We start from the raw sequence: 25,791 nt of genomic DNA on the forward strand, positions 1-25,791 counted from the left end.
ACGGTTGTTTTACGCTTGCCGATCGGAATAGAATATCAATCTCTATTCCGATTCTGCAAACATTTTAGTGGGTTTGAACGTGTGCACAGGAAGCTCCACCACCTTGAAATACTTGAAAAGGTGAAACTTTCTTTCGCTGCCTTTCCTGACAATCCCGTCCGAGAAGAAAAACTATCTATGATTTATCGCGCAAACCAAAGGAACACGAAAATTCGGCAAAGGAAGCACGAAATGGAGCTGCGGGCCATGTAACAGAAACAATATATGAAAATAGAATCATAAATTGTAGCCCTTTCCTTTGCCAAGCACCGATCCTTCTACGCGTGCGATGGGTGGGACCTTCACTTTTTCTTTTAAGCACGAACTGTAGGTCACCTGGTTGAAAGCACTAGCGCGTAGGAGTGTAACACCCTACAAACCAAACTTTCTTGCCACCGAAGCAACTAATCGTTCGATGAAGGTTGAAAGAGTTGGTGCAATATCGACGAAGCGCCAGACGAAAATATGAAAGTGCGGTAGCGACAAGGATACTGAAGGAGCGGGAAGGAAATTTACATCACCTTACACCATCTCTCAAACACTAACAATCAACTAAGCGAAAAATAGTTCACTATCGCATCGCCGCATGCATCCACGAAGAGTGTGTGATCTGTCTGAAAAGTTACGTTGCGTGCTGCAGGTCAGAAATTCCCTAAAATTATGGAGCAATAGCAGGCAAAAATGCACATTCATATACACCTATACACTTAATATAAAAAATAGTGCAAGAAAAAGAAAATCGATATTTCGCCACGCCAAACGACTTGCGACATAAAAGCGGCTCCCTACGCACCAGCACGTGTTAGAATTTACTACCAGCACTAGATTCAGGAAATACAGTCGTTTTCCCTTCCAACGTTGTTGGAATGGTCCCGGATGTGTGGAGTGCTTATTGCTTTGCTTCACCGCATTTTTTTTGTGTCTTGCCGAACCATTTGCTCGACATGGAAATGCAACAAACCGGGACTATTTGGCATGGTTGGAGGCCTTTTGGTTGAAGCTGAACCTTTGTTTTATGTGCACTTTTATTCTCACGCGCACCTTTTTCCATGTACACCACTTTGCGTATGAAAACAGCGGTGAAAAACGGAAACGTTGGCACCTGATTGGGAGCAAAGTGCGTTCTTCTAGCCGACCGGGCTGTTCTGCTATTTTAAAAAAAAACAACCACGAAACGCTAAGAAGGTTCCTTCCTTACAGCACATATAACTACTTGCATGAGTGTGTATACGAGGATCAAAACAAACCCCTAAGTAAAAGAAGTCGTAGACGTAATCCGTACGGAAAATGCTTAAGGGAGCTATGATGTACAAGCTACCAGCCCCTCGGCTGGAATGTCGGAAAACATGAGTTGAATATCCGGCACCAGCTGAAGAATGCACGGATGGGGGAAGCAGAGAATTCGTTTCCCAGAGTCCCTCCGTTTTTAAATGGTCATTGATGGTAAGGAATATCTTACCACCTTGCCAGTGTAGTATGCTCAAACGGAAATGGGAAATGGCTTTGTGGGCAAATGGCAGGCAACATTGAAGGTAGCCGGAGTTGGTGTAGTCGGTGGTGGCGTTGGATATGACAAATATCGGTAATCCTTGCTACTACTCCAGTTTGAGGATTGATAAGTGTTTGCAATCAAGTGACATGGTTTTATTTTGGTTTTATTTGAAAATGAAATTTGTCAAATATAACTTAACTTAAATAGGTTTATGGTTAGTTCCATCTTGTATTCCAAGTAAACGATTTGCCCAACCAACGCTATATAGCTTAGAAACAAAGTAAAACAAAGTAGTTTACTACGTCCCTTCTCTAGCAGCTATTCAATCACAAAAGCAAACTTTATTCCTTGAATTCGCTTTAAATGGTAAAATAAAGATGAAATTGCATTTTAAGAATGCTACCTTGCAGAATGAACCCATCAATGTGTGGCCAAAGCATGTTCGACGCGCCGCAATCCTTTGACGGAAGTTTTATTCCTCTCTATTTACGTTCTACGTCTCAACATTTCGATCTCCTCGCTAGCCCAATACCGACTGCTACTACCATTACCTTCACATATACACCCACAGAGCTTTCCTTCTTTTGCATTCAGCAGCACATTTTCATCACGAAAAGCGCACTCCATAACAAATGCTACCATATTTCCATCCCCCCCCCCCCCCCCCCCCCCCTCCAAACACTGATCGCGAGCGTAAGTGAAAAACGAAGCGTACAGCGAACCGAAAGAATATTTTTCCTTCCATCCGCCAAATCGGCACTCCTCTACCACCTTCCCCATAGCTGCCGATGCCGATTACGTCAAGTTACAGCAACATTCATAAATTATGGATTTATGCACAATCGGCAACCGCTCGTTGACCTTTTCTCCGGTGGCTCCGTCCTGCATCTAGAGAGGGGATAACTCCCCTATCCGCTTCTTGTGAGGAGCAGAAACGAAGGAGCGGTGTATGTGTGTGTGTGTAAGTGTGGAGTCGTAGCACAAAAGTGGTCTTCCGGTTTCTGTGCACGGTTGGTTCCGTTTTGCCCTTTCCCCGCCCTACCTTCTTTGCATAAACCAGAGGGGCCGGCACGCTAGCCTCCTTCCGTGCTCGAAGCCACTTGGACGTCTGTACGTCCTTTTCCAGCCAACCGGCAAGGAGGAAATTCTTTTTGGTTTGTCCACATACGAACGAATTTCTTCACCACCAGCGTTGCCGATACCCACTTTCCGTGGTTTTCAGGCTCGTGTGGTTCCCCAAAGCGTGGCGTGAATGTCGTCTGCCAGGAAGGTTGTCGTTTGGATATCCTCTTTGGTTGGTAGCCGACTAAGCCAAGAATTGTGGATAACGGAGGGAGTTCAGAGAGAGGATACAATAAACCAGGAAAAAGCGGTTGTTTGCCCCTTCCACACTCTTGCCACTGATTTCCGAGCCCGGTGTTGCGCTATTATGAAATCAGCCAAGGGGTTTCGGTGCGGCAGTGTGTGGTTTGAACTATTTTTACTCTGCCGGTTGTGAAAAGGATATCTTTGTGTCACATGCCCGTTTATTTTTTACAGATAAATATAGCAGTTTTTCGTTGTTTTAAAATGTTGCTTCTAAAAATTATTTAGTATAGTGGATTCAACATTTCAACAAGCATGACTAAAGGCGGCTTAATATTTTTAAATACCACTGCTGAATCAAATTTATTTGCAGATATATGTACTGTACGAGTCGCACATTACCATAGACTTCGGTAGTGGATTAGGGATGATTATATAGCTCAAAGATTATTACAAATTGAGCCAAAAAAGAAGAAGATTATTATATCATCATTTTCTCTCTAACTTGGCAAATGTGTTTACAAAGAATAAATCGCTTGCCTGCCTTTACCACTTGTGGGCTTGGCTTTCAGTGACTTATTGGTTTTTGTCCCCATAGCAGGATAGTCATGCCCCACGTATGGCAGCACGGTCCATATGGAGCTTAAACCCATGACGGGGATGTTGTTAAGTCATACGAGTTGACGACTGTACCACGAGACCGGCTATAATCCGGAAAAAATTATAACTAAAGTTATGTTTTTAAATTTTTTTGACAGTATTGGGAGGTCATATATCTAATTGAAGATAAGCAAGGAGTTTGGTTCTTGCAGAATAGAGCATGGAGTGGTGGATGAACCCTAATTTAGATAGAATCAGTCGGCTTCCCACTACCCCAGCGAACGTCACTACGATACATTCGCTATCTATCTATGAAAATGAGGGAAATGATATCGTCCTCACTTTTTTTAATCCTTTACACCTACTCCTGAATCGAGACGAGTCTCATCCGCACAATCTATAAACACACCAGGGAATAATGTTGGTCCCAAAAGGATGAGGACAAAATTTGGTAAAACGTTTTCCCTGGGAGTAGGTTTACTGGGGTGGTTTTATTGATATTTTACCACCGAGCGAACGTTATCCCGCTCGACCGAAGCTCTTCGGGGAATGTGTGTTGCGCGCGTGTGTTTGTGTTTGTACTCATGGGTTAAACTCCCCATTTTCTCCTTTTCTCTTACTATCCCACCGTCCTTTTCGTCCTGTGGTACCGTTGGCTTAACTTTTCGATGGCGGGTGCCACAGCCCGGGGACGAGACATGATGGATTTTACCCGGAAAATACGAGGATGAATTTGCTCGCTTGTGAGAGAACTTCTTCACGTCGACGAAGAAGAGGCATGTCGCGTTTGCAAATAGCTGCAGGATGACTGAGTGCTCGGCAAGCGTTTGTGGTGCTGCTGGGTGTGCCTTGTGAAATGAAATATTGGGTTTTTAGGGCTCAATTTCAAGCGTCGAAATCAGCACGATCGTAAGGACGCAAACAAGACTCTGGTGAAGTGTAACCCAGTGAGAGTGGTGGCCCTGTACAAAGACAGGACAGGAGCTGCCTGCGATGGTGTAGATTGAAACGAAACGAAAATGAAATGAAAAAGAAAATTGAAAATGGTGTCATCAGAGGAAAAAAACGGATACAACGCGGAATCCGGATCACACCCGGTTGCGGGAACGCAAAAAGGTGGGGAGCGGGGCTAGAATCCATCATTGCGCTTAAAACTCTCGACGCTTTTGCGGATTTTCTGTCGGTGTTGTTTGTTTTTTGTTTTCGGTTCTGTCATATCGAGCATCATTCTTCCTACCGATTTCTCATAGTGTACATGAACGGTTGAATTTTTGTGTCCCCTTTTATTTGTAGGCGTTTTTTCATATATTTTTTTTTTTTTGCAACAATCGATTGCCTTCACCGCTACAACACATCCCACCACCCAGCTTTTAGAGCTTCGGTTTTCATGTAAATCCACATTTGGGTGCTTGGGTGCTGCTGGTCGTTCAAGGAACGGATTAAGCTAGAGCAAGACAAACACAATGCCACAGCAACCCTTTCCCACAACCAACAGGACGAACTATGTCCCTCTTCTGGTTGCCTCTTTCCCGAGTGCTGGCTTTTGGGCTTCGGCGAGCAAACCCACAAACGAACCACACACTCGAAGGGGTTATTATTTCTGCTAATATTTACTGCAAATACCGAAAATGAACATGAAATAATATGGCCAATGCAGAGGGATTTCCGGTCGGCACGCCTCCGAACACAGGGAGAAGGTAATGCGGTATGTGTTAAATCTCACCCGGGATTAAGATTTACTTTTCGGATATGGCCGTCACCCTACTTTTCTCTCCTCTTCGCACACTCACACAAACAGATTTGAAACTGTAGGTCCGAGCCCCCCAGATCTCGCTCCTGTTTCCCATTTAATATCCTTTTTTGTTGCCTTGTGGTTCATTCTAGCGTAGGAAAAACTGCACTCATCCGACAACACAGACTCCATGGCCAACATTGCCTCTTCTGATTCTGGTGCCCTTTAGCTCTATGTGTGTGTGTGTATTTGTGATGGGAAAACTATGGCTTATGAAGGGAGTGATTTTTTTATTTCAATTGTCGGACAGTTTGGAAAGTTATAGCGCCAGTGTGCCGTCCCTTCAACGTACGAGCGCTTTTGTTAGTTTTTCTTTTTTTAAATTTTTAATTTACTACGACTTCTGCCGCTTTCACCATGTCATCGATGTTGCTAGGCTCCCCGCGTTCGCCATCCAATTTCAGTGGCTTACACTTTAGGTGCTCTTGAATCTGGCGTAAGTCCGGGTTTTCTGTTTGTTAGTGTACTTTCATCCAGTAGCACACACAGTGTCTCGGATACGGATACGCTCAGAGTTTTGTTGCGCACTCGCCCTTCGTTAGGTTCTGTGGAAAATGGAACTTTTTTATGCTTTTCCAAATGATGTTACGACGGTCCCCTGCCGCCGTACGTCGTCGGGATAACAAAGCCGGCGCATTGTTGTCGCTCCCGTACTCGTGGTGAAAACCGGAGCGGGTGGGACTTTTTAATGATTATGATGATGATGGTGATGAGAGTATATTTCACCGGCCGATTCACCCTAATGCCGGGGCGCAATCCGCCGTCTCGAGCTCTTTTATGAGGATGGTTAGACAATGAAGAGTTCGTCCTTGCATTGGTATTTGACTCAAGCGGAAGCGAACAGTGATGGACGACGAACCGACGAATTTCCTGTACAGTGGCCTACGGCTATACGATCCAACGTTGTCCAAAAAGTGGCTCTTTGGTTCTGAATTTTACGTTCAAGTCTTTGAACGGAGACTGTTTGGAGGCGAGAAGTATGTGAGCATTGCCGCAGACTGGGAAACAAAAGTTGAGGCCACTGGAAGCTGCTGCTACTACCTCGCAAGGTGTGCTCTCGGACGACGTTCGGTGTAGTTTGTCGAATTAATAACTATTCTGGGCGAGAGGTTTTATAAAACCTTGGTCCATCCGCTGCACATGATCCATTGTAATGTTCATTTCCCGAGATGATTGGTGAAAGTGTTGGGACAATATTTTATTACTCAAAGTTATGCAGCTCATATGTGAGCATTGGTGAGCAGGGAATGTGGGGTGACCTTCTGTACACTGCCCCCAGCATGTTTTCAATGCAGTATTGGAGTTGATGCTCTATTCGTATAACCTGTTAGCAAGTTGTTGAAAGCATAGTTTCACCTACTAGTCAGACATACCAGTGCACCCGGTCTGTCGGTATTATCCGTTGAATATCATCGGTGCGATAAACATCGAGATTGACCGGACGAGAAAACGATGTGCGATGGCCAGAACAGCACTGTTTTTCCATCGCCTCTCAAGGCACTGGACACTGGTGTGTGCCGACCGCTTAAAGGTGTCCTGATGTCCTGCCGGGGGTGTGCTTATGTCCCGTTGTTGCTGATGTCATGCCCGCTTACCGTACCCGCTTATCTGTTCGCCACATATCCACCATGGGAGACGGTAATTGCAGGAAATGTATCTTGCCTTCGATACGTGCGGATATATGATATGCGCTGCTTTGCTTAACGAGCATCTCTCGTCTCGTGTGTCCCGTTGTGGCAGAACCGGCTCTCGCAATCACACGCCGGCAGGGAGTCTTCATTACCGCTCCCATCGTCATACCCGCCACGTACACGCGTACACCGGAATGACAATCAACTGGGCGAATGAACCGTTTTGTTGGTTGGTTGGTTTTGGAATTTGTGTTTCGGGAACTTTTGGGTACAGAGTGCGCTACTACCCTCCTGATCCTTTGAGTGAGGCAGACCTTATGCACTAACCAAAACTGTGCTCTTGGGCACCTTGATGTCGTTTGTCTTCTTTGAAGAAGAAAATTCAAACCAATTGGTATTTGCCTTTTTTGCATTCCGATGCAGCGGCTTCCAAACGCTTCTATCATGCTATTCAAACCGAGCCGGTCACCGGGTGCAACGCCTGGGTGCCAATTTACTGTTGTTCGGAAGGCATCATCATCACCGGAAGTGTACCATTAATCGTGCATTTGGTTTTCAATTTTCCCTCAAGCATCTAGAAATATTTCTCTCTTTTCTTTCATCTAGCTTCAAATAGTGACCAAAGAGAATGGGACCATTTTTGGAGCTGATGGTGAACCTTTTTGAAATACCTGCTAGCTGCATGGCTCCGATCGCATGAGGGACATCGTAGCAAACGGTTGGATAGTTTCAACAGTAAATTGCTTGCAGTGTACCGTTTTGGAGAAGCGATAACAAAAACCTATCAGCAGGATGCATTGTTGTGTTCAGGAGACTCGGAAATGGAAATGAACTGGGTTCGTCTAAACTTTTGCAAACACGGCGCAAAGTAGGATTAGATATTTGAAATAATTTACTGCCCAGAGTTCCTGTTCCGAATATCTCCTACAACACAGGGGCGCACCCACCCAGTGAAACCCCTCATAATGCATTAATTTAACTTCCGGTATGCCGGGGGTTTTGCTCTGTTCTGCAAAGGTACACGTTCTAATGAGAGTCTGCACTATAGAACCGCAGCCAGGCGCGCTCGTCAACCGCAACGAATGGAATGTCATTCTTCAAATTAATCTCCATAGCTTTATACCTGTCGCAACCAGACGAAACTTCAGCGAGAGGTAAAACATGATGGTTCCTTTCCAATTGTGGACATTTGTAACGTTATGCGAGAGCGCTGCAACGCACAACGGTTGAACGGTTACACAGTACCCGGTGCCGGCCACTAAAGCGGCGGTAGGACAGGGGTGTACTATTACTCATTTTCTTGACATTCTCGTTCACGTTCCCGCGGTCACCGTGGTCGAGAACCGGGCGCCCTCCGGGAGTAAGCATTTGCTGTGAGCACTGCCTTCTTCCCGAGAACTCAACCGAGGGCTCTGCTTACCTAAACAGTTCGTAGCATCCCCACGGTGCCCGGTCACGTCCTCCTGCTCGTCCAGCAATCTCTGTGCAGTCGCCTGCACTTTCGAGCAAAAATGGGCATTTTGTGGCAACTTTTGTTTTCGTCGACGTGTCCCCGCTTCCAGCTTCTGTCGTCTTGCGCTCCAGGGAGGCTAAAAGGGTTTCTCTTTCAGCTTGCCTTGCGGTCGATGGCGCTTCGTCGAATGGAGCCAGCGTATAAATAACAGCTCACTATCCCCACAGCCAACGAACTTTGGATGGCTTCTACACATACACACACACACACAAAGTGTTGGTTGTAAGGCATGCTGAGGAACGATTGAAGAGATATTCGGTTACTTTGCATGCTCGGCTTGACACCCGCAGTGGGACTTTGGGACTAGCTGGTGGTGCATTTGCAGCCAACCTACCTGGTTGCCGCTTATGATGGGTCCGAACCTGTTTAGGTTGCGATTTGACTTATTTGCGCTTCCCGTGCTGCATCACTGCTGTTAGCTCTATAACAGCCATCATCAGAGCTGGTGCTGGACCTGTTTTGTGCATCGTTCAACTCTATTTCGAGACGAGATACATTCCGCCAACGATATCTGCCCATCGTCCTGGGTACAGGCCAGAGCGTTTACAATGGCAGAACTGCAACTGATAGTCTGGTCCGCCGCTGGTGGTGCCCTTCTGCTAGTGGTGGATTGCACATTAGCCCCATCTTCAACATTAAGCTTCGGTCCTTCTCCTTGGATTTCACTGTTGCGACAATGTCAGGTTGGTTGCTTGAGCGCGTGTGTGTCTTTAGAAACATGCTTGGGAAAACCCCGTTCGGTGAGCCTTCAAAACTCTACCACAACACGAAACCAGGGTAAGAAGAGAAGTGCCTTGCGCGCTTGGTGCTTATCTTCGCTTGTCCATCTCGAAGCGATTTGTCTCAAGAGCAGCGCCTCGGGAGAGTTCGAGCGTGCGCCCGCGCGATCGCTCGTTTGCTCGGCTCGGGAAAGGACCCCTAAAAGCCAACCGCCCCAACAGTGTGGTTGAGCATGCTAGGCAAAATGTTGACACTTCTCATGACGGCGAATGTCAACGGCTGGTGCTGGTAAGTAGGCGAACCTAGGCGAACAGTTGATACGGCGCTTGGAAAGCTTTTAACCATTGGCTGTATCTATCTTTCGACGGGTTGTCGTGCTGGTGCGGAGTGTCGCGCGGGCTCGATTAAGCACCAGAGCAAAAAACACGGCGCCTTTTTGTGTGCTGCCATGCCGCCAGATGTTGCTGCTACTGCTGCTGCTGGGGGGATTTGGTGTAGTTAGCAATGACGCATTGACATCCCTTCGTAAATCGGGTGGCCGTTGTCGTGCTTTCGTCTGGTGACAACCGTTGACGGTTGGACAGTTTAAAGGGGAAAGGCGGAGTGGTGGGTCTTGTTGTACATTTTGCCTGCCAGCAAACGGTGTGGCAAAATAAAACACTCATCAGATGCGCACATCCACACGCTGTGTGTATTACATGCCTCCGCGATTTTGAGGATGCTGCGTGTTACGGTTCAAGCACCTCCCTTTTGAGGTGGGCCGTTCTGCGGATTCACTCTGTGGCTTACATTGTTGCCGAAACGTTGGTCATCGAAAAGGTTGGTCGAACCGGCAGTCGTCCCCACGTATATGTAATGCGATGATCCATCTGCCCAAAACCATACGGCGTTTGGGTCGTAAACAAGGTGATAACATTTTCCCACTGACTCTGGTGTACCATGAAGAGTCGTTCTCTTTTGTCGGATAGCTGTTTTCAGGTTTCCTTCGCTTTTTTTCGGTGATTCGGTGACTGAACACAAAGTTGCCTCAAAATCTGTTAGTGATGGAGAGACTGTTTTTGGGGTGCAATGGTGTTTGAATGTGCGGAATTTAATCGCCATCGGTGACTGGCCGCTTTTTCCCACTAGAATGTGTATACAAATGTTGCACCTTTATGTTGCAACTTTAGTTTGGATATTTAGGAAAGGTAAAAAGCTTATAAAACAAGAAATTGTCAAGTCTAATTGTATTTCAATGTCCAATGCAATGTTTGCGAACTTAGAAATAACATATCAAGATGATAAAATCCCAAGCCATTTCTTACAGGAACATCTATCAAAAGCATTAATACAGGTTTTCATTTTCATTACGGCACCGTTAGCTGGAAATTACTTGATAGTGGTTCTCTGCAACAAGAAAACATTCACGTTAAATTTGTGCGTACCTTTGCTCTGGCGCGCCCAGGTGACAGTCGTTTCATTCTGTGTGCCCAAATAAGACTTAAGAGCCCCTCGGGACACATTCGCTAGCGTTTCCGCATTTTGCACGCGACAGATTTACACAGATTTCTTCGACTGACTTGCGCGGTTTGTTTTACGTAGAATAAAATTTCCATTTCCGGTTAATTTCGTCTCCGGTGCGTCCGGTGGGAATATTCTGTGCATCCTTACGGCACGGTGGGTGTGTACACGCCGCTTGCGCTTTGGTACTACTTCTACCCCTTCGGCTTCAGAAGCATTTACACGCCAGAAAGGTCCCACAACATAGTACAGCCGCGCGGCAGGAGATATGCTAAACAATCATGAACTACTACAGGTCCCCCGCGCTCCACCATCAACGCACGCACATTGCACAGTGTCTGCACAACGCCACTTTCTTCGCCATTTTCTGCCAACCGTTTTCCCACGGGAGCCATAATTTGTGGCCGGCACGGGAATGCGCACAGAAATTTTAAAGGACTTTTGCCCTGACAGGCAAGATATGCGGTTTGGTCCAAATGGTGTGTGTGTCACGAGTCTCCCCACCACCCTGAGTGCGAGTGCTGGACCGATTACTAACCTCTAGGGAGATTTGTGTTTCTGTCTCTGTGTGTGTGTGGTGCGTGTGTGAAATAACAAAAGAAAGGGATTTCATTTCATGCCGCTACAATGTAGTAATTGCATGCCTAGTCTGCGGACATTATGTCGACAGAAGGTGTGTGTTTTTCTGCCAAAACGCTTCCACTTTTCCCATGGACCTCCAGCATCGTTCCCTGTATTAGTATGTGTGTGTGTGTGTGTGCTGTGAGCAGATAATTTGTATTTAGTAATTTCATTACTGCCACATATTGGCCAAGGCTGGCCCCTATCCATCGTACCGCTCCGGCCCTTTCCCAAATGCAAATCGCATGTAACCGCACGGGCAGCGGGGTGTGCACGAAATGATAGGTTTCAGCAAATGCACTCTAGCAGCCCCCGAGTAGGATCATCATAATATACCACTCTCCTCCACCGCCCCGCTGTTGGCCAACTATTGCGCACCGTTTCCTGCAGCGTGTGAAGGCTTGTGTGCCGCCCGCTTTTAACCTTTTGCTCGTCTAAATGCCGCGAATCTCACGCGTCTAATGGCTTTCATGACCGGTCGGTCGGTCGATTTCATGTGGATGTGAGCGAAAAAGGGCTAAATCATATTTAGGCGTCGCGTATGTTAGTTTTCCAGCGCACCAAAAGCCAAAAGAGCCGCCGTGTACATGCCGTGACATACGCCAAACTCCATCCCCCCCTGCCTGTAGTGAAGCGACGGATGTCGACAACGTTTTCGAGAGCGCTCATCCTGCTGCTGCTGCTGCTGCTGCTGCTGAGCCATCCTTCTATCTCGCTGCACGCAGCATCGGAACTGTGCATGCAACATAGCATTATTGGATCGTGACAGGAAAGGCAAGGGAGGGCGATGGTACACACGGCGTGGCGCACACACGTATCCCTGCGTAATGCACGAACTGCTTCGGGGCAGCAGCACTACTGGGCCGGTCTGCTGCTGGCTGGTAGCCGTTACTGCTGCCGTTGCGTAACGGGGCACACAATCGACAGCATCAGCTTCTCCGCCACACTGCGTGAGCTGCATGCATTTGTGTGGCGACTGGGTGATGGGAGAGTGATAGGGGAGGGTGGGGGGTGGGGTGAAGGGAGCGGGGGGATTGTTAAAGGCAGCAACAACAGCGGAGCCTGCATTTCACGTTCCAATCGACGTCCAATTCTTGTTTCGTCGCTTCGTGGCGCTCTAATCGCCATCAGATCGGATTTCCTTTTGTGCGCTGCGAAGGGAGACTCCCTCCCTCTTCCCTTCGTTGCCCGCCCCTCTTCGGCCGATCGGTTGTTTTATGCCGCTGTGTCAAAAGCTGGCCGAGCGTGTTCGCGAACGCTGGAAAAGTGTTGTGTGCGCGCGTCACACTCACCCGGGGTGTACGGGAGCATGTTTTGAGTGATTGCGTAGTACGGTAGGGTTGCAGATTTTCGCCACACACTGTCCCGGCGGATGCCCTTTGGGGGAGGACTACCGGAGGGAGAGGGTACCGGTCTTTACGGCGGGGCCCCATTAGATGGAGGTTTTCAAGTGGAATTTCGTTCTCGCAGCGACTGCGAAGAACCATTTACATAACTGGTTGAACTAAGCATGGAATTAATTATGGTTACCAGTCGGAGAGTAGTCCACATGGGCATTTTACCCCGCAGCAAATGCAGCGTTGGGAACGGAGCAAAAACCGAACGCTAATGAACTCAACAGGCAATACAATATTGGTCTTGGGTATTTATTTTATTTATTGTTTCTGATTTGTCGCTGTATTAACTAGCTGCCGCAAAAGAATTAAACAATACTAAAGTATATAAAATTCAAAAATTACTCACAAAAAACTTAATCATTCTCTTATTTTTTACTATTTCTTTACGTCTTTATTTTTCTATTTGCTTATTTGTTATTTACATTATTTATTTGTTATTTACAAAGAAAATAAGTTTCCATACTGGAGTCATACAAAAAACATCAAAAATATAAAATTTAATGTGATTGTGGCATAAAATGAGACGACGAAAGCTCTACAAATAATGAATTGTAAATTAATGTAAATTAAATGTAAACGAAATGAATGACTGTCCTCATCTTACTGCACTTCTGTATCTTATTGATACATTTTTTTTTCATATTATCCGAATCAGAACTTTGAACTAGTGTCGGAAATGTAGGGAAGAAAAAGCCTCCCTTGTTCAGTAAATTTAAGCCAACCTGGCGATCATGCGAACCGGCTTTAAGCGCCCTCCGGCACAGCCCAGACTAGACCTAAAAGGTGGGACTAGGAAGAGGTGTTGGTATGTTGGCATGTCGGGCGGTGTCGTTTACGCCACTATTAATGATGGGACCGTGTTTTTTTGCCTGCATCTCCTCTCGCTGCTCGAACCACGAATCTGTCCCTTCTTCGGTGTTTCTTTTTCCCTGAACACCCTTTCCGAGCATTGGACGAGCATTGGCAAGCAGACCCGACCGCAAAGTGTTGCAAATGTGGTGTTTGCTGGCGCGCTTGCGTACCCAGTGATGGGCTTATAATGATTGGCTTCGCGCTTAACCGCGCTGCTGCCTCTACCCCGCACCATGGCAGGCCACAGTTATTCCCCAGAAGCTCTGCGCGTAAGCTCTAGTTCCCTGTATCGCCGATCCGGCTCTGTCTCATCAGCAAAAAATGCCATCCGCACGCGAAAGATTGCTCGCGTCCTCCAGCGCGGACGAGGAGGATGATGATGATGATGACGACGCTGCACTGGCCTGAAGCATCAGGTCGATTGCTTAAATGCGCTTCAGGATTCAGGTTTTTGTGGCTTTGCTGCTGCGATGTAGGCTCGGCGTTTGCGCAGAGTGCGTTTGACCGGTCGACGCAGCATTTCTCGCACCATCCCGCGCAAGCCAGCGGGTTTCGAGTGAAATTATCGCAGTTTGCGCCGACAGGAATGTGCAAGCTAGAGAATAGCTTTGAAGTATGATACAGTTACTAATCGGAAAATGTGGCTTGATTTAATGCGGTTTAGGTTTTTCCTGCGCTATAAAATTAAACAATCCATTTCACAAAACTAAATTCTTTTTTGCCTTTTAATACTGCGACGATGACGGACGTCCTTTCGCACGAAGGAATAAATGTGAATAAATAAAAACAACAACACCTACTTTGCTAGCTAATCTCCTGGGAACCGTTCGTTAAAGAAACGTTACGGTAACGATACATTCGAGAGAAACCCCTGAACCACCACCGTCTCCGGAGACAAATCCGTCGTGTGTTGAGTCGCGGGCGCGGATCGAAATCGCACACGTACTGTGTATCGTGTGACAGGATGCTTGATTGCCGAGCTTCGATTGGTGGAGAAAATGTCACTCCATCGATTGGACAATAGCAAGAGTGGAGTGCGTGTGGAGCGGATGTGATCAAACCAGTCCCTCGTTGTGTACCATGATCTGTGCGCCAATGGGTAAATTTTATATAATTTCTACTTATCCCCATTACTGTACCGGACCATATTTCTTACTTTTTGTACGCCACAGACCGATTGCCTGCCTTTCTCATACGCTGCCCATTAAAGTACCGTACCGCCCCGGACGAATGAGTGAGGGCAGAGATTGCCGTTTTTGGACGTGGTGTCGATTTAGCGATATTAAACACACATATTTTTCCTTCAAGCCTTTTTTTGTTGTTGTAATATACACAAATCCACACCGCGCCCCTTCGTCGCGGAAGAGTCGTAGTCGTTTAAAGCAGCTTACCCGTGTCTGCCATCCGCGATCGTAGCCCGATCGCGCTTGCTCACCTCCGTTGGTGAAAAGTATCGAACGTCTTCGTCACCAGCGCTGCAAACGATTGGGATCGGTACATTGGCTGTGTGCCGCCTTAAGTACCATGTAATCCGGGTCGACGTCGCAACGCGGGGCGGGCGCGTTTCGAACCCGCGAGGTATTAACGCTTAAGTACATAAATTATGCGACTTTACACACGACTGCCTTAAACCTCGACTGCGGCTCGGCCAGTACGGCCGGGCACGGCCGGCACTCTCGGGGCACACCACCGTACTCGCTTATTACACTGCAAACCTCCGCACCGGAATCGATCGCAAAATCCGCTGGTGACGCGGACCGGTGGTATGATGATCCGCTCGCGACCCGTAACAGGTTTGCGTGTTTCTGTTCATGTTTTTGTGTGTCATTATGGGCGCTCCTAGCACCGACGCGAGCAACAAGAGAGGCTTGCAAAATCCTTAAATGCATTTATTTTCATTCGCCTTTGAATGGGCTTTGTGGCTGGGCATTGGTCAATCTTCTAGCTAGTCGTTCGGATTTGTGTGAAGCGACGCCCGTTTAGATGGTAAATGGCAGTAAAAAAGAGGACGCACTAAATGTTTGCTAGTTTATGACGAGAATGGGCAAGTGGTGGAGCCGTTTCCTAAAGGTTCGCGACCATTAAAGAAGCGTTCCGATACTAAACTGGACAAGGATTATCCCCACACCAAACCGCCGCACTGGAGCTTTTGTAGAAGCCATACCAAGCTTAAGCGCTGAAAAGGTGCTCTTAAGCACTTAAAAACAATACGCTACCTTTCATTCCTGCTTCTTCTTACAGCAACGCACCGGGACGCGCGGGAGTGTTCGTTTGGTTCTGTGTCTCACGCTCGCACCCGGACCTTGACCATTCCGCAAATCAACCGACAGCGGTGAACGTTTTGTAGCGGTAAAGAAATCTGTAATTCCGATAGTGGGCCAGCAGCAAAAAAAACCGCGGGCTTTAGCCTTTTTTAAAGTACCAAATGCGTTCCTCTGCGGTGCGGTGACAAATCGATCGCATCAGCCCCACAGTTCGTGGGGTTGTTGCAGTCGTGAGCCAAGACTTTCCTTCCGAAAGACAGTCGTGCCCCTGCGTCTGCTGCGCAGAGAAGCTGAGCAGGCTCGGGGAAGGGAAAAGAAGGCTAATAAACATGAAAACAGGCCTACAAGCGGAGATTCGTGGCAACTTAAGCAACTGTAACTGAAAAACATCCCGACAAAAACGCTCCAGACACAAGTATCGACACTACATAAAACAAAAAGACACGAGCAAAAAAGTAACATCAATACTGCAAAATCTCTATCTCTCGCTCTTTCTCTCTCTTATCTGCGAGCCCTTCGGGGTATGCGAACGCAAACGCACCCCAGCATCGCTGCATGGCTGGTTCTGAGCGAAGAAACAATTGCAAAGCGATTAGTCGTGCAATTTACGTATCAATTAGCCCCGGTGCCGTGTGCCGTGCCCCTCTCGGTGGAAGGCGGCGTGGCCACCACCGCCACCGAAGGGACAGCAGGGAACTTCGTTCGCCATCGGTAATAATGGTAAGATCTTCGCTGCTTCACAAAAAAACAGCCAAAATGCCGATCGTCTCGAGGAAATTACTCGAGTGCTGCGAGTTTTCTTTTGCTCCACTCGTGCTCCCCGCTTCCAGCCTACAAAGGGGTGGAATTCCGGGCGACATTGGATTGGAGCTTTTGGGCGGGAAGGGAGGGATGGCTTCTAGGGAGGCAGCGAAGCCGCTGCCTGCAGAGGGTATAAATATCTCACTTTCGGGTTAAGCTTTTGGAATGTGCTGGCTTTTTTGCGGTTTACCATCTCTTGCCCCCATCATCCTGCGCTGAGAGAGCTGCATCGGGAAGTGTTGTAGATTGAATCGATCGAAGATCGTGAGGAAGAAATCCCCAGCCCCCCCCCCCCCCCCACCGCCAGCTGTCGAAAGTGGCCCCCAAAGCTCGCCCCATTCGTTCTTTCATTTCGTTTCGGTCCATCCTACTTAGCGCATGATCGAGAGTGCTCGGTTTCGATGCATTTAACCGTGCCGCGCAGCAGTAATACAAGAAACTTATCCCTAAAAAAAAAAGATGGAAATGCAACCTCTTTCCCGCCATCCCGCGGTAGAGGAGAAACACATATATAAATATGTTTATGGTAGCGGCGATAGTGAAACACATCCGCCCCAAAGATCATGCGCCTCGCTTGCGGTTTTTTTTTGTTTTTAACCAGCGGGAAGACCTCAAAAGCAAACCGACCGAAACCGCCCGAAAACCCCCCGAGGAGGGAGGAGAAGCTCACTCTGGAGACCGAAAGGCCGTTACGACCGTTTGGGTCAACTCTGGTGCATAGGGTGCTGGAAAGAGAGAGAGAGTGAGCGAGAGAGCACACCGGGGGACGGGACACGGGAAAATTGTGTGATATTGATTGGTCACGATTTAATAAAATATTTTTAATTTTTTCATTCTCTCATTCTTTCTCCCTTGTTTCGCCTTTCGGAATGGATCCACCGCCAACTGCTGGCACACGTATACGGGACACACACACACACGCCGTCCTACAGTCCAGCACACACAGTTGGAGAAGAGCACACGAGGAAAGTCTGCCGCCTGCTGCCATAGAAGCATGATGCAGCTCGTACCTTCGGCGCAGCAGCAATTGGACGAACAGCAACAGCAACACCACAAAGGAGCGGGATCTTCCGGAGGCGGCCTACTGCAACTGCAACCGCACCAGCCGGCAAGAGGAAACACTTACCACCGCCAGAGTCATCATCATCATCATCATCAGAAGCATCATTATTGTGCTGCCCGTCGTCAGTGTCGTGACTGTGTCGATCAGCAGCAGAAGCAGCAGCAGCAGCAGTACGGCGGCGCTGGCGGGTGCGATCAAGTCAAAAGGCACCGCAATTACGACGGCCGTACAATCACCGACACCGCGCACTATTAGGGCAGTAGTGGTGCCGCCAGAGGACGGCACACGCGGCGTGCAAGCAGCCATTGTGCGCCACGTTACAGCCAACCATTTGCTACGCCGTGCATGGCGTGCTGTGCAATGCATCAACAGGCAATGAGTGCACGGGCCCGTCTCGCCGGACAGCACATTCATCGCAGTCAGCAGTGTTTGGTAGGCTAATTTTGACGCCCAAACGACTAATACAATCGAGCGCGTGTGAGGTGGAAGATTGCCAATCGTCAAACACAACAAAAAAAAGGAAGAAAGCCTTCCTTGACGATACGAATTGAAACGCGGTAACAACCTCCACAGGCAGAGGTTACATTACCAGACTAGACGATGGATTTGTATGAACGCATCGAGCTGAACAGAAGGAAAGAATTGCCACACCTGCAGCGAAGGCAGCGGCAGCGAAATGAGAAGAGAAGAAAGCAATCGAATGCCGGCAGTAATGAGACGTCGTGCATTGCCGGAAGCGATCGGGATCGGAGTATCCTTAGCCCCGCTGCGGGTGAATATCCACATCCGCTGCGACCGTTAAACACCTGCGATCCGCTGAGAGGGACGGAAGAGCCGTCACAGCGGTGGAGTAACCACGACAGTTGCTTTGTAGGCAACGATGCAGCGGAGGGCGGCCGTTCGGTCCGAGATGTAAACTGTGCGCCCGCCAGCTCTTGGCGACCGCCCACCGATTGGCGTGACAATCAGTGTACACGCAGCCGGTGCCGCCGAAAAGTGATGGCGTACCGGAGCCCACTCACCATCCCCCGGTGGCGACAAGCCCTTATCACCGGTGCCATCTTCCTGCTAGCGGTTCTGCTTCCCGCAGCAATCGCCGGTTCGCCCAAGTACGAAACGGCGTACGCATGCGAAGGGAAAACGCTCATGATCGAGTGTGAACCGGGCGATCTGATCAATCTAATACGGGCGAACTACGGTCGCTTTTCGATCACCATCTGCAACGATCACGGTAACGTGGACTGGAGCGTCAACTGTATGTCGCCCAAGAGCCTGCGGGTGCTGCACTCGAAGTGTGCCCAGAAGCAGAACTGCTCCGTGCTAGCGTCGACCAGCATGTTCGGCGATCCGTGCCCGGGCACGCACAAATATCTCGAGGCACACTACCAGTGCGTGTCGGCGGCGCAGTCCTCCACCACCACGAACCGGCCGAGCCCGCCGTGGCTCAAGACGTCCCAGCCGATCGTGTGGAGTACGTCCACCGTGCGCAGTCCGGTACTGAGCCGGCTCAATCTAACCACCGATTTAGGGGGTGGCGGTGGCGAAGTGGCCGTCGTGGCAGCCGTTACGCCCGCCCTGTCAACATCGGCCGTCACGTTACGCCCCGGTGCAGGCGGCGGGAACGTCGGTACCAAAACCAGTCAATCACCGACCACCTTCCGGAACAAGGGGTTCGAGAACAAGAGCGTCAATGACGATCTGGCCATCATCAAGACGATCACCGACCGGAAGAAGGGTGGCGATCCGGTGGAGCCGCTCGGACCGAGGACTCCGTACGGTGGTGTGGAGGCCGGTGCAGCCGGAACGTCCGGAGGCGGCGGCCTGCAGAAGGAGGAAGACGATGACGATGGTGCCGACCTGTTCCCGACCCAAACGGCAGTATTATCCGGTGCAGCAGCACCACCCGGCGTCCGGAAGCTGGACCCCGCCGGTACGCCGACCAGCGTCAATGGCGGGGGCAGCGTGCAGATTGACATTAGCCACGCGTGCGGACCGAGCACCGCCCGCAACCTGTTCTGGAATGTGACGCGCGTGGGCGAGGTGAACGTGCAGCCGTGTCCGGGCGGTGCGACCGGCATCGCCAAGTGGCGGTGCGTGGCGGTCGCCTCGCTAACGCCCGAGCAGCGCGTCCACCTGCAGCAGGAACACCAGCAGATGCTGCAGATCCAGGCCGCACAGCAGCAATCGGCGGGAGGCGCGGGCGGCGTTAACGCACCGTCAGCGGACGATAGTGGTAGCCATGGTGATATTAGTTTTAGTAGCAACAGTGTTGCCCTTAGCGATAAGCAATCGATGGTCGGTGCCGCTACCTGGTACGCCTACCGGCCGGACCTAACGCAGTGCCGCAGTCTGTGGCTGAACAATCTCGAGGTGCGCGTGCAGCAGCCCGATTCGTCGCTCATCTCGATCGCGAACGATCTGGCGCAGGTGACGAGCAGCAAGACGCTGTACGGCGGCGACATGCTCGTCGCGACCAAAATCATCCAGACGATGTCGCAAAAGATGCACTACGACATCGAGACAATACCGGACCAGCGGCAGCGGGAGGCACTCGTGTTCGAGCTGCTGAACAGTGTGGTCAAAACCGGGAGCAACCTGCTCGACCAGTCGCAGCACGCCAGCTGGCTGGATCTGAGCGTGGAGGATCAGATGCGGGTCGCCACCTCGCTGCTGACCGGGCTGGAGGACAACGCGTTCCTGCTGGCCGACACGATACTGCGCGAAAAGCACGTCGTGCAGAAGGTGAAGAACATTCTGCTCTCGATACGCGTGCTCGAGACGCGCAACTTTGGCAAGAGCACGGAGCTGTTTCCCGACTCGTCCACCGAGCGGTGGCAGGTCAGCAGCGATCAGATCGAGCTACCGAAGGCGGCCCTGATCGAGAACAGCGAGGGCGGCCTGGTGCGTATCGTGTTCGTGGCGTTCGATCGGCTCGAGCAGATATTGCGCCCACAGTTCAGCAACATTCAGCAGCAGCAGCATGGTTCCGGTGGCGCAGGGCCATCGTCCGGCCGGGTTGAGCCGAGCCAGCACCGGCACCTGGACACGGACGGCATCGCATCGGCCAACGTTGCCGGGCTTGGAGCAAACGATGGCACCTTTGGGTCGTCCGCCGGTGGCGGTGCGGGCACACGCAGCACCGACGCGGGCTCGCCGTCCGACGCGGGTGTCACGGTGGTGCCGCGTTTGCGATTGCTCAACAGCAAGGTGATTTCCGCCAGCCTCGGCAAGGGTCGGCACATTCAACTTTCGCAACCGATCCGCATGGTTCTGCGGCATCTGCGCACCAAAAACGTGTCCAACCCGACGTGCGTATTCTGGAACTACATTGACCATGCGTGGTCGGAGGACGGCTGCCACGTGGAGTACACGAACAGCACGCACACGGTGTGCATGTGCAACCATTTGACGAACTTTGCGCTGCTCGTGGATGCGGTGGACAACGAGACGCAGCTGTCGTTGCTGTCCCATCTGGATGACAGTTTGCTGCTCTACATCGGCATCGCCGTACTGGTCGCCGTAGTGGTGATCGCTCTGTTCGCGCGCAAGCTCTGCTACAGCTCGGTGCTTGCCAAGCTGCGCAACGGTGGGCCCGAAGCGGGTGCTGCCGGTCTGCGCGGAGGGCCCATCGATCGGGATCCTGCCGGGCTGTCCATCTCCGCACATCACGGCACGGTTGCGGGTCGACTGCATCATCACCATCATGGCGGTAGCAACAATGCGGGCGTGGATCTGCATCATCCGACCGTCGCGACGGCGGGCCACCACCATCATCACATGGTGCATCATCATCTGCCACCGCCGGGCACCGGCCACCATCTGCTGGTTGCGGACGATTTCCACCATCAGCAGCAGCAGTCGCAGCAGCCGCACCCGGCGAACAACAACCTGCACAATCACCATCCGAACAATCTGGCCGGTGGTGGCAATCATCATCACGTCAACAGCAACAACCTGGTAACGACCACCTTCAACAATCTGAACGGCGGCGGTGGAATCGGGGGCGGCAACTGTTCGCCCTCACCGCCGGGCAGCGGGTACGACCATCACCATCCTGGCCATCATCTCGCCCGGCTGAACAACAATGTAAATGTCAACTTCCCTAGTAATATTAGTAGCAGTAGCAACAATAGCACTAACAACAGTGCCGCCGCCGCCGCCGCCCTCCTGCTCACCGGTGCGGGCAAGGGCGGTGACGATGCGCTGGCCAAACCTTTCCCCTCCTATCGCACGAATAATAATCAAATCAATCTATTACGCGCAGCCAATCATCACGCACAACAACAACAGCAGCAGCAGCACCAGCAGCAGCAGCAACAGCAGCACCAGCAGCACCAACAACCTGCACCATCAGCCAACGCACCATCTGCAGCAGTCCTCCTTCAGCAGCAACAGCACCACCACCGCCACCACCTCCACCACCAACCGCAAGCTGCCGCAGCCACCGCTGGCACCATCCTCCTACAAGGGTTCGGCGGTGATGGCGGCCCATCATCACCATCAGCATCATCTCTAATCGCGTCCACCTCGCTGATCACGACGATCGCGCAGCCCACCTCCCAGCAGACATCGCCAGCGGGCAGGGGAAGGGGTGGCGGTGGTGGCAGCATGGACAGCAGCGGAAGCGATCGCAGCAGCAGCGGAAGTACTACCGCCGCCGAGATGGTTGCGTACAATCTGAGCGGTGAGATCGGCGATGGTGGTGCGGGGATGGCCAATGGTGCCGGTTCGCCCGGGAACCAGCTACACCTGCACCATCACCAGGGCAGTATTGGTAGCAGCGCTTCCTCGGGTTTGCTAGTCGTTGCTGCCGGTGGTGCGAATGCGGGTGGCAGCGTGAGTGTCGGTACGGCCGGCACAATCACCTCGTCCGCGTCGTCGAGCGCGAGTGCGAGTGTGCCGCTGCTGCACCATCACCACCATCACCATCTGCATCACCATCTGCACCAGCATCTGCACCCGGGCGGTTCTGTCTCCCCACCGTCCGATCATTCCTCCGTACCGATCCCGAGCAAGCGGAACCTTTGAACCGATTGTCGCCACAATCACTGCTGTGCACGCAAGCGCATTCCTGCATTCGCTTTTAAAGCGGTTTGAAAGGTTAAAGGGCCGTGTTATCAGCCGACATGGACCGAGACAGAGAGAGAACGGGCCGGTAAGGCAACTAACGAAGGGAATGATGGCGACGACGGACGACGACGACAACAACGATGTTCTCCCCATTGACACACCGGTATGTGGATCGCGATCGGTATGAATTCTTGTTTGTTTGAAAAAGCAATCAGTCTTATGTGTTGTTGTTGTTGTTGTGTTGTACTACTGTTGTTGTTGTTGTTGTTGTTGTTGTTGTTGATTGCGTTTTATGGCACTTTCCGTTGGCGTTACTTTAGTTCCGTTTCACACCGCCCGTTTTGTTTTATGCGATCACTGGCGTGGCGTGATCACGTGTACGAATATGTAATTTGAGTTTTTATATGTAAGGATAGCAATTTTTTACTTTTTTTTTTGAACACATGTAGAATTTCCTAATTTAATTGTTGTTTAGTGTTTCATGTGTTATACAATCGGCATAGTATAGAAGCAATCTCCGTGCGGTGCGTGTGTTATACAGCTTTGTATGATTTATATATGGATTGAAATGAGTGCGTGTGTGTATTATTTATAAGCTTTAGTCAGGTTAACATCCATTCTAAATTGATTTCGCACCTTAAACTCCACTGTTTGCCATTGTGCAATACTCTCCCGCAGCGTTTGATTGTTTATAGCTCTCATTTATCTGAACCTCCCATTCCTTTTCGTGTTTTTTTTGTATAGTGTGCTGTTTAATTTAACAAAATAGTTTGTAATATTGCACAAAATATTGTTTTAAAAATAAAGGTTAACCTTGTTCATGTCCGTTTCATGCTGTGTTCCCTACCACGCACCACGCATTTATAGTGATGGGGTCTACTCCGTGGAGAAGAGAAGTAACGATAGCCACCAGTGGAACTAAAATCTGCCTTGGACTACGCGAACGTCTCATTTCTGCCCCCAAAACTGCACGCTGCGTTAGTATTTTAAAGAACAAAAAAACACACACACACATCAATTCAAGCATTCTCACAAAAATACAATGTAAATAAATCTATTTACTACGGCAATGCGAGCGGTAGGACACAAGGTGCATCCGCTCCTGTGCGCACATACAGTGAATAGGAATCTAGAAAGCAGACGCGATAGTATGATGTGTATTAGGTGTATGTGATTGTGTGTGTGTCTCCGGCGACCACAAACATAATAGGAACATATTTAAAGCAAGTAAAAACAATGCAAAACATAATGCTGCAAATAGGAATCATTTAAAGCAAAGAAATGAGGGAGAATGAAGTCATTTGTGGATTTCCATCGATGTCTCGCATGCAAGGAAGCAATACCATTCTACTACTACTACTACAACTACTATTACATCTTCAATACCTGTGAGGCATGATTGGTAGTGTTTCGTTACATAGGATAACAAGAAAAGAAAAACTAAACAGGGAAAAGGGAACGAGAAAAGTTTATCGAATGACCAGCATCCAAGAGAAGGAGGAGAGCGTGAAACAACGTGGAAAATCAGAGGTGATAAAGGAGAGTGATAGAAATCAATCAATCAATATGTGTTGGTGGCTGAATGTATAAAACGGAAGAAGAAGAAGAAAAAACAGTTCATATGAAACAATGTTGTATAGCTACACTAATCGTAAGCGTTCGTAAAATCGCGACGGTACCACAAGAATCTAGTTTTTATTTAACACAAACCACTAGGAAAGACGAAGGCGAAGGAAAAACGGAAGGGTGTAAAATGATAAAAGTTGTTAGTTAGTGTACACTCACCACCAGCCGCCAGCGCGCTTTTGTTTTTCGGTACCACCCCTTCACCAAACACACCGCCGCTGGGTAGGAGAGTAGGAGCCAAACCAAGAATGAACGAATGGGATGCAAGGGATATGCAAACCTTTCCACGTGTTCCATTCGATCACGCAAACGTTACGCTCGCGTCATCCCTATTCGCGCACCCCGATGACCCACGGGGCCGGACCGAAGACTCGGTGCGCATTAATTATTGACTTTTATTTAATAGAAGCTAGCGAAAGAAGAGGGTGTACGGCACACAGGATGAAAGGTGACAGAGCTATCCCGTTTTCTCACACGCCGTGTGATTTGATTGTAGATCTTGCGCGCTCGCGGAAATCATCAAATATGTATACAAAGATTTTCTCTCACAGACAAACACACACACACACCACGACATTCAAGCGCAGTTTGAGCGCGTATTGTTCGGCAGAGGAGTAGAACAGGCTTTCCAAACGTTCTCAGCAACAGCAGAGTAAGGATGAAGGGTGAGAATGTGGAAGAGGGGTAGCTCTAAAATGCCCGCTTTTTTATCATTCCCACAGAGCGCGTACCATGACGGGAAAGGGGTGTGTGTGTGAGAGTGAGCTAGACATGGAAGGAAATTAGGAAGGAAGTAATAAAACAAAACTGGTTAAAAAATGAACTACAGACTGTTGATGGACATTTTCGTTTTATTGTTATAGTTATCAAGAGCATATAGAAAATGACGTTGAGAATTGTGCTTCGCAAGAAGAAAAGCCTTAAGCCACCACAAAACCCAGGATGGATAAGGATTGTGTGGATTAAACGTAATGGTAGGCAAGTCCGATGAGTGAAAAGAAATCGATTTTTCCCCTTCGCAGCATCCGCATTGGATTGTGTTAATAGTAGCTTTTGGACCAACGACTGAAGGCTTCCCGTGGAATGTGTCGTGTCCCGTGTCTATCCTACAGAAGACCACCAGCCGTGTTGATGCCTCACACTTTGCCCCACTTCAAGATGCCTTGCACCGCTGGTAAGTATTACGCTTCCCAAACCAGAAGATTAATCCCTTCGCCGGCGTTAGCGGGCGTCGGGTAATGATCAATTTCTCCGGATGAGTCATTTAGCGCGGTGAGGAAATGCGCGCGTGCGAGGCAGAACGGAATCACCGCTCCGCGGAAAGCTCATTAACACATTCTGTTTTTCATTCACGCAGAACACACCCGAACGGGCCATTCGAAGACTCGCCACCGCCACCATCACCACCAGGGGAGGCAGTAGTGTGCTGTGACCTGCGCTACCCCGATGCTTTTTATCACATGCTGCCGTTTGCCGTGTTTCGTTCGGGGGTTTCCAACTGCTGC

The 25,791-nt window shown here is 49.6% G+C and overlaps 1 protein-coding gene across 8 annotated transcripts in view; it reads left to right on the forward strand.

Moving 5' to 3' along the window:
- LOC1278792 (latrophilin Cirl) overlaps positions 1–25,109 on the forward strand; it is an 88,672-nt gene extending 63,563 nt beyond the window's left edge. For 3 of the 8 annotated variants that reach the window (XM_061645946.1, XM_061645945.1, XM_061645948.1), the window contains exon 5: positions 17,460–25,109. In XM_061645946.1, coding sequence (XP_061501930.1) covers positions 18,191–22,618 — 4,428 coding nt within the window. In that variant the 5' untranslated portion in view covers positions 17,460–18,190 and the 3' untranslated portion in view covers positions 22,619–25,109. The remainder of the gene's footprint in view (positions 1–17,459) is intronic. The other 5 variants (XR_009764941.1, XR_009764940.1, XR_009764938.1 and 2 more) reach the window with 5 other exon arrangements.
- The last annotated feature ends 682 nt before the right edge of the window (positions 25,110–25,791 follow it).

Source organism: Anopheles gambiae, chromosome 2, assembly GCF_943734735.2.
Source record: "Anopheles gambiae chromosome 2, idAnoGambNW_F1_1, whole genome shotgun sequence".
In the NCBI taxonomy this organism is placed as follows: domain Eukaryota; kingdom Metazoa; phylum Arthropoda; class Insecta; order Diptera; family Culicidae; genus Anopheles; species Anopheles gambiae.